Raw genomic sequence first — 10,473 nt, forward strand, 5'->3', positions numbered from 1 at the left:
CTGGTAAATTTAGTAACCTTGGATCCAAAGAGTGGGTTCTGCTCTCAGGAGTCTACGGTCCACACATACCAGGAGAAAGGAAAAACTTCATTGATAACATGATAAAAGTGAGAGGATTGTATCATAATATTCCATGGATAATAGGAGGGGATTTTAATATGATCAAATCCCTAAATGAGAAAAGAGGTGGAATACGCAGGGTGGATGCAGACATGGAGATGTTTGGGGATACCATAAATGATCAGAGATTAGTGGATCTCCCAACCACTAATGGAATTCATACATGGAATAATAAAAGAGGAGGCAGACATCAAATTGCATCAAGACTAGATAGATTTTTAATATCAGAGGAGATAGTAAGCAGAGACATTTTCATGGAGGCAATGATACTACCTAGGATGGGATCAGATCATTGGCCGGTGAGATTGGAGATTGAACTCAAAGCCAGCCCCAAAAAGAGACCCTTCAGATTTGAAGCGTTTTGGCTTAGGGACCCTAAATTCATAAGCAAGGTGGAGGAATGGTGGACACAGAGCGAACAAAGGGGCAGAAACAGAATGAAAACGTTCCAACGCAAACTAAAGGAAATTAAGAAAAACATCAAGAGATGGAACCAACAGGAATTTGGAAACATACTAAAGGACCAACAGCAGCTAACTCAGAAGATGGAAGAAATCCAACAAGAAATTATAAGAGAAGGGAGAAGCCCTGACTTAGAAGCTGAAGAAGGCAGATTGGTTAGCCAAATAGAGGAACGAAGGAAACAGGAAGAGATATTATGGCGACAGAAGTCAAGAGTGAACTGGTTGCAAGAGGGAGAAAGGAACACTAGATTTTTCCACAAAGCAATGATACAGCACAGACAGAGCAACATAATCTTCTCTTTGAAAAATGAAGATAGGGAAAGACAAACCCAACATGAGGAAATGGAGGAAACCCTGGTGAGGTATTTTAAAGACCTCCTAACGGAACCTCAAGAGGATAGACAGGTGGCAGTGAGCAGAATATGCAATGAGATCCCTAAGATAATAACTAGAGAGCAAAACCTTGCAATAATGAGAGCAGTCACGATAGAGGAAGTCGAGGAAGTGGTGAAAGGGCTAAAGAAAAATAAGGCACCGGGACCAGATGGATTTATGGTGGAACTCTACCAAGCAGCCTGGAAATTTATGGGTAATGACATTGTAGCCGTGGTGGAAGAATCCATAAAGAACCAAAAGGTATGTCCAGGTCTAAATGCTACCCTTCTTTCCCTCATACCTAAATCCTCTAAGTCTGATGAACCGCAGGGTTTTAGACCGATTTCTCTGTGTAATGTTATTTACAAAATTATCTCTACAATAATTGCTAAGAGACTGAAACCGATTCTTTCTAATATTATATCACCTGAGCAAACAGGCTTTGTAGATGGTAGACAGATTCTAGATGGACTGATTGTATCCCAAGAAGTGGTACATTCGTTAAAATCCAAAAAGTTGGTAGGGGTGATGTTTAAATTGGACCTATCCAAAGCATATGATAGACTTAATTGGGATTACCTAAGGAAACTAATGGAAGCATTTGGGTTTTGTAGAAGATGGGTAGATTGGATATCAGCAATGATATCTAACTCGGTCTTTTCAATACTCCTAAATGGAACCCCGACATCCACCTTCAATGCCTCAAGAGGGTTAAGACAGGGAGACCCTTTATCACCCTTCCTATTTATTATAGCAGCTGAAGGCCTAGGACATTACATCAAAAAAGAGGTGCAGGAGAACAAAATCAAAGGGATTAGGGCATGGGGAAATGAGATCCCAATCACCCATCAACAGTTCGTGGACGACATTATGCTATTCTGTAATGTGTCGCTTAGGGAAGTCAAAAGGATGAAGAACATTATGGATCTGTTTATGGAAGCCTCGAGCACTCAAATTAACAATGAGAAATCTTGTGCCTACTTCTTTAACACAACTGTAAATGTCAAATCTTATATATCAATAATGATAGGCTTTAGGGTAGAGGAGCTTCCAACTAAATATCTAGGCATACCTTTGACAACCAATTCCTTAAAATTGGTAAATTGGTAGCACACTATACAGAAGCTGCAAGGCAGGATAAACAACTGGGCGTTCATATCTCTAAACCTAGCAGGGAGAATAGTCTTAGTTAAAGTTGTCCTGCAATCCATACCAATGTACCAACTATCAGGGATGGCAGCAACGAAAGGAGCTTGTTCCAAAATGGTAGAAATAGTGAAGAAATTTATCTGGGGAGGTTCACAACAGCAGAAAAAATGGGCGTTAATGTCATGGCAAGGGATGACTAGAAAGAAGGAGGAAGGAGGCCTAGGATTGAAGGACCCTTACCTCACTAACCAAATCATGGGAGCCAAATTATGGTGGAGGTGGATGACTGGAGGAGGGGACCTCTGGAAATGGATATGGACCAAGAAGTACAACATGCCAGGAAGAATGGAGGAGATCTTGAGAAACACAGAGAAATGGAGAGGATCCAATGTCTGGAACTTGGCTAGTGAGAATAGGGATCTCATCACAAAGCATGCCTTCTGGGAAATAAGAGATGGCAAAGCTGCAAAATTTTGGGATGAAGCATGGCAACAATGGGACAAATTAAATGAAAAACAAGACCTCAAAACTATTCTACAGTATTCAAAAGAAGCAGGATTAAATAGCGTGAAGGATTACTGGAATAATGACAACAGTGAGGAGAACTGGAGAGTTTGGAAAAGCCCAGAAGAGTGGGGACAAACTATTGAAGAAGAACAGAGACATCACTATATGAAGGAAATGGAAACGTGGAAGATTCCAATCAGGGAGGGACCAGACATCCTGAGATGGGGTTACACAATGAAAGGTAATTTCACGGTAAAGGAGGCATATGATCTAAAGGCCGAAAAGGAACAGGAAGGAAACCAACACCTGTGGAAACAAATTTGGAAGAGCAAATGGTGGCCGAAAGTGGCACACTTTCTGTGGTTAACATGCAAAGGTAAAATTTTGACATGGGATCAAATACAAAGAAGAGGGATGCAAGGACCAGCCCGTTGTGAATTGTGTAAGATGGAAAATGAAAATATAGAACACCTACTGAATTCATGTCAGTTTGCACGAAGACAGTGGGACGCTATTTATGAAGCCTTCGAAAGGACGGATAGGAACCCTCAGAGCATAAAAGAGATGGTACAACAATGGGGACGTGGCCACTTTGTCAGTCCGGTCCTAAATAGAGCTTGGGGGCTAGCTGTAGGTTTCACTCTATGGATGATATGGAAGGAAAGGAATAGAAGGATATTCAAGAATGAAACACTTACACCGGAGAAGGTATGGGGAGGGATAATTGAACATATAAGAGAAACCATACTAGCAGAAGAATGGAAGCAAGAAGACTGAGACACCTTGCTGCATGAAACTAGCATCCTAAAAAAGCTTAATTTAACAAAGGAGATGGTGGGAGAGAATATATGGAAAAAAACGAGCACAAAGAGGGTACAACCGCAGAAGTATAGCAAATCAGCAGAAAGCTTCATCAAATTAAACTTTGACAGAGCATCCAAAGGTAATCCCGGCAATGCAAGGATGGGCGGTATCTTTAGAGACAGGCAGGGCAGGACTCGTCTGTTGTACGTAGCTTATGGAGGTATGATGAGCAACAACGAAGCAGAGCTAATGGCAGCTAGACAAGGGATGAGAATAGCGGTCAGGCTTGGATACAAACAATTAGAGGTGGAAGGGGATTCATTAATGGTAATCAACATGATGAGGAAATTATATAATGGAACAAATTGGGACAAGATTTGCCACAGCTGGAGAACAACAAGTCTCATACAGGAGTTGGGTGAAATCATGAAAAGATTTGATTACATCATAATCAAACATGTTAAAAGGGAAGGAAACAAAGCAGCTGATTTCCTTGCCAATTGGGGAAGTGACCCGTAATCGGGACATATGGAACGAACCTGACCTATACATCCAAGTGATATAAGAATGGACCCGTTAAATGAAATATTAACCAAAGATGAAGAAACGACATAAAAGAAACCACCAGGAGTACAATATGTCCCCGATCGGGGTGACAGAGGATGTAAAGCACCATAGTGGCGATGTCAAAAGAAGGACGGAGCGAGGACTGCACATAGCAGTTTGCATAAGAGCAAGAATGAACGTGGAGAGGTACCGCCGATCGGTTAGGAGAAGTGGCATATGGAATGTCAGGGTGAAGAGAGGTGGTAAGGACGGTGATGAAGGCAAGATGGGATAGCAGGATGGTGGCAAGCGATATGAAAGGGGGAGTAAGGTAGTTAGGAAGGTTAGAAGGAGAGGGAGAGGAAGAAGGAGCGGGACGAGGAAGCCAGGCATTCAACCAGCGTTCAGGAAGCGAATCACCGAGTATGTATACTGTTGACTCTCTGTAATTTGATTTTCCAACTGTAGAATGCATGGGGGGGGTTAGAACAAGGGGTATGGGGGCGAAGGAAGGTCTTGTTGCAGGAATTCAGATATGTACCCAGTATGGGTCCCTAGGGAAGGATGAGCCTGGGAGTTTGGCTTTGAGGCAGGAGAAGGGTAAGGGCATAGTTAATGACAGGAAGAGGAAGGATGAGTCCAAAGCCATGGAAATAAAGGGAGCCAGCGAGAGGGACAAGGAGGATGTGAGGGTGGTGAGTTTGGAAAGATTATCCAGGCAGGGAGGCCAGGTAAGGGAGGGAAACTCGGGTCGAGGAAGAGAGAGGGGCTGGGAGGGTGAATCGAATGAGAACCCTAAAAATTTGCCAAATACATCCCAAGAGGATATCATTGACGGGAAAGAGAGAGGAGTCAGATTGCATGGGAGGAGGGGAGAGAATTTTGAGATTCTGACTCATGGATTTACCATGTTGAGGAACTCCCGAGCAGGGGAAATCAGAACTATAGCGGGGGACCATGAAAGTGAAGGAGGGCTCGGTATCAAAAATCTGAGCGAGAAGAAGGAAAGGAGGAATAGGGAGAGGGGAGGGAATAACCGCTGGGGAGACATGGGAATAGGGAAGTGCAAACACAAACAAAAAACTCCTGAGTTTATGGGTATTTGGATGGAAGATGATTTCATCCTGACCCATCAATGTTCATCCTGTGAACAGATAGAGGGGAGCAGAGATATGGCAAGGTCAGCCTGTGGTCGTGGTCGGGGTCGCAGAGGAAAGACAAATAATAGTCTGGGGCCCCAGGTCAGTAACACCCCTGGCAAAAGAAGGGGTCGTCATCAAATGGATGAGACAGTTCATGAAGTGGCCAGAGCATACATGAGGGACACAGACGAAGGCATCAGGAAAATAATTGACGAGATGGAAGATAGTGCAAAGGAAGAAGATTTCGAGGAGATGGAAGAGTGGTGGGATCTTGTATCAGACCCTGGCAACACAAGAGGTAGGATGTCTCAGTACAAGCAGACACTGCACTTATATTGGCTCATGAAGCGGCTGATGTGTAAGGCAGTGGAGCAAGTCTCAATGGGTATGGCTTTAATAATCAGGGACATGCCTGATTACAAACGGGACCTGCAGACTATTCAATTTCAACTCTGAAAACAAGATATGCGACTAGAATGCATAGAAGGACACATCCCCAGTATAGTGGACAGGACACCAATGCATGGTGGCTCAGCAGCGGACCCAGCAGTGGTCGAACCAGACCAAGATGAACCAGACGAGTAGACTTATGTTCTCAGGACATTACTATTTTTTTAGCGGCAAGTTTCTTTATATATTTGCCTGTTTATGGGAACAATAGATAAAAACTTTATTTTCAATAGTTCTGTTTACATAGCATGGTTAGAAAGACTTCAAACTTATCAATTTTGGATGGCATATGTTATGTATAGGTGGCCAAAATTCTTGGTTTCCCACTGGGCAAGCTCAGGTCACCTATGGACAGTAAGTGTATTCAGCTTGTTGATTATAAATAGAAAAGGACCTACCGAAGCTTACAAAAAAAAATATTCCTATAAAACTAATATAATGGCTAGTTTAAGAATAATAATATTATAATTTATAATAATAATTAAGATTAAATAATAATAATAATAATAATAATAATAATAATAAAGAAAGATCGAAAAATGTAAACATTAATAAGAAACAAACAATCCAAGTCAACTAAATACAAGGAATAGACTTGGATTTGGTTGACTTGGATTCTTTGTTTCTTATTAAATTTTACGTTTTTTTATCTTTCTTAATTATTATTATTATTATTATTATTATTATAATCTTAATTATTATTATAAATTATAATATTATTATTCTTAAACTTGCCATTATATTAGTCGTTATAGGAATATTATCATTATTAAAATATTAATTTTCATAAACTAGTCGTTATATGATCTTTTTTTTTTTTGTAAGCTTGGTAGGACCCTCTCATTTTCGAGTTTTTACATGTCCGTTATTCACCCCATTTTTGGGGAGGGTAGCACATGAATCGAACCCAAGATCTCTGGTTTGGTGAGACTTCATTTCCACGGCCATTGTCACTTGAGCTACCCCTTGCGGACGTCATTATATGATCTGTTGGTCTCTACCTTGCCCTCTATTTAAGCTTGTGTCTTGATTTTCATCTTCATCTAGTCCTGTTGATGAACCACACTAGTTGGTTCGAAACGTGTTAGAAAAATGTTCTCCTATGTGATTTCTACCAAAAAGACTCTTCTTAATGTAATATGAATCACAGAATCCTGAATTCATAAATAATATTTTTATTGTAATAATTATTTTTTAATATTATTATTATTTTCATTATTATATATTTATCAGTACGAATATTAATTTTATAATTAATATTAGATCTATTCTCTTGAGTTTGTAATCTCTTGGGTTTTTAGCATTAATCCCTTTGGTTATAATATCAATCCCTTTGGTTTATTAATCTAAGGGTTATTATTCCTAGGGTTTGATATTATTTATAGGGTTTATAATATTAATCCTTGGGTCTAATATAAATCCTCTTGGTTTATAATAATGGTCAACCATGGTCCAACATCACATTGTGACAAAGATTTTCTCAATATGAAAATCAACCATGGTCCAATCTTTCTTTGTGACAAAGACTCACTAAATATGAAAAACAATCATGGTCAACCATGGTGCAACATTGCATTGTGACAAAGATTGTCTCAATATGAAAATCAACCATGGTCAACCATGATAATTCTAGTGTTTACAATATTTATCTTGGGGTATATATACCTTGGGTTTATAATATTAATCCTTAGGTTAATATAAATCCCTTCGGTTTAATTAATTAACCATAATTAATATAAATTAAAAAAATAATTATTAAATAATAAAAATAATTAGTTAATTAAATAATTATTATTAATTAAAAATAAATTAAATAATAATAATTTGATTAGTTGTTATTATTATGTAATAATAATTAACTAAGTAATTGATTGATTATTATTAAAATAATAATATGGTTGTTATTATTATTATTATTAACAATAAATAATATAAATATATTAAAAAAAACAATATTTATAATTTTTTAATAAATAATAATAATAATTAATTAGTATTAATATTTATTAATTAATAATGAAATTAAATTTAATGAACAATAAAATTAATTAGGGTAAAATGACTATAATAATAATTTATTTACATTATAATTAATTATTAATATAAATTAATAATTATTATTATAATAAAAATATTATTAATAATAATAATTTTACGAGTTGTCTTTAGTGCAATTTTTTGAAAGCTTGTTCAATGGATTTTTCTGGCCTAATTTCTCTAAAATCCTGCAGGAATTCATTGAAATCACAAGTTTGATGGGTAACCCCTACACAATAGAAGTGCCCTTGGGGTTTTTTAGGGTGCTTAATCCATATATACAATCAAAAAAACTAGTTTAAATAACACAAATCAAGGTTTCACCACAAAATTTTCCACCGAATTCCGGCACCAGAAACTCCAAAAAGTCACACTAAAGACAACTCCATAATTTTATTGTAATAGTCATTTTTTAATATTATTATTATATATTTATTAATATGAATATTAATTTTATAATTAATTTTAGATTTTATATCATTAATGTTGGTTGTAGTTGGATTTATAATATTAACAATTTTTAGGGTTTATTAATCCTTAAGGCTTATAATATTAATAATCATGTGGGTTTATCAATCGCTTGTGTTTAAAATTTTAATTCTTAGGATTTATTAATCCCATGTGTTTTTAATATTGATTCTTTAGGTTTGTTGATCCTTTAGGTTTATAACATTTATCCCTTGGGTTTACTAATTCATTGAGTTTATAATATTAAACACTTGTATTTATTAGTCGCTTCGCTTTAAAGTTTATAATATTTATTTTAGGGTTTATATACATTAGATTTATAACATTAATCCTTTGGATTTAATATTATTCCCTTGGGTATATAAAACGTTGGGTTTTAGGGTTTGTAATATTTATCTTAGCATTTATATACCTTGGGTTTATAATATTTATCCCTGGTTTAATTTTATTCCCTTGGGTTTATAATCCCTTGGGTTTTAGCGTTAATCTCTTTTGTTTATAATATCAATCCCTTTGGTTTATTAATCTAAGGGTTCTTATTCCTAGGGTTTAATATTATTCATAAGGTTTATAATATTAATCCTTGGGTCTAATATAAATCTCCTTGGTTTATAATCAGGGTCAACCATGGTCCAACGCCATATTGTGACAAAGATTTTCTCAATATGAAATCAACCATGGTCCAACGTTGCTTTATAACAAAGACTGACTACACATGAAAATCAATCATGGTCAACCATGGTGCAACGTCCCATTGTGACAAAAGATTGTCTCAATATGAAAATCAACCATGGTCAACCGTGATAATTTTAGGGTTTACAATATTTATCTTGAGGTATATATACCTTAGGTTTATAATATTATTCCTTTGTGTGTAATAGTATTCTCTTGGGTGTAATATTATTCCCTTTAGATTATAATATTAATCCTTCAGGTTTATTATTCTCATTGGTTTATAATATTAATCCCTTGGGTTTATTAGTCTAAAGGTTCGTATTCCTAGGGTGTAATAATGTTCTTAGGGTTTATAATATTAATCCCTGGATTTAATGTAAATCTTTTGGGTTTAAATAATTAATATAAATTAAAAAAAAAACAATATTTAATATTTAAAAAATAAAAAATAAAAATAATTAGTTAGTTAATTAATTATTATTAATTAAAAATAAATTAATAATAAGAATAAGAATAAGAAATTAATTAATGGTTATTATTATGTAATAATAATAAATAAATAAATTGATTATTAATAATTATTATCAAATTCACAATATAATTGTTGTTGTTGTTAAATAATAATAATAATAATTATTATTATTATTATTAATGAATTAGTATTAATATTTATTAATGAAGAATGATATTAAATTTAATGAACAATAATGATGAATTAGCCCTAATTATTAGCAATAAAACTAATTATTTTAAAATGATTATAATAATAACTTATTTACATTATAATTAATTATTAATATAAATTAATAATTATTATTATAATAAAAATATTAAAAAATATATTATTATAATAATAATAATTTTATGGAAAGAGACCCCAACATACGAATTAACTCTTAGCAACTTGAGCGAGGGCTGAAGTTGACACTAGAGTTTTGATTTTGGGTACCATGGCGGGACGTGTAGGGGGAGTGCTGCTCCCTCCTACAGTTAGGTAGTTACAGAGAGAAGTAAGGATGCGGGAAAGCAACATTTTAAAAAACCTCTGGAGATGGTATCAAAGGCAAGAAGCAAAGGAACATTGGGAAAAAACAGACTTCAGGAACACGAAGGGGATCAGCTTGAAGCAAATAAGGAGAAGGAAAATGGAGGTAGTAGTGGAAAACCTAATTCCATAAGGACAACTGGGGTCTGCAAACCCAAGTCGAGCATTATTCCTCGGGTCATATTGAGCGATCTAGCGCTTCAAGCACATAGGGAGCATATGACGGAACATGCGATCATATGTAAATTTATGGGGTTATGGCCGACGGGGAGGGCGTTACACGTCTGGATAAGGAGCCATTGGAAACCAGAGGGGGAAATACACCTACATCTGGGTTCTAAGGGTTTCTTCACAGTGGTGTTCACAAGCCTAGAGGATAAAGATAGAGTGTTTGAGGGAGGACCATATTTCTACGCTGCTGCAGGACTCTATATGCGGCCATGGATGATGAACTTTGTCCCAGAACGTGAAACATTCACATCGGTACTGGTATGGATTAGACTATACTCCCTTCCTCTGGATTATTGGCTACCAGAATCTTTGAAAACAATAGGCAACAAGCTAGGGCATTTTCTAAAGATCTCAGAGGCGACTCTGAAAGGAAAATATACCTCCTTCACCTGAATATGTGTGGAAATGGACTTATCTGGAGCCCTTCCGGAAGTGATAATTTTAGAAGTGTATGATGAAG

General features: G+C 36.0%; 1 protein-coding gene across 1 annotated transcript; it reads left to right on the top strand.

Moving 5' to 3' along the window:
• Positions 1–398: 398 nt before the first annotated feature.
• Positions 399–1,918, top strand: LOC149180247 (uncharacterized). Its single transcript, XM_089413821.1, has 2 exons — positions 399–1,220; positions 1,856–1,918. Exons 1-2 carry the CDS (start codon positions 399–401, stop codon positions 1,916–1,918), a joined length of 885 nt encoding a protein of 294 aa, XP_089269947.1.
• The last annotated feature ends 8,555 nt before the right edge of the window (positions 1,919–10,473 follow it).

Source organism: Pinus tabuliformis, chromosome 3_2, assembly GCF_031772625.1.
Source record: "Pinus tabuliformis cultivar Carrire ecotype Pingquan chromosome 3_2, CPIR1, whole genome shotgun sequence".
Classification (NCBI taxonomy): domain Eukaryota; kingdom Viridiplantae; phylum Streptophyta; class Pinopsida; order Pinales; family Pinaceae; genus Pinus; species Pinus tabuliformis.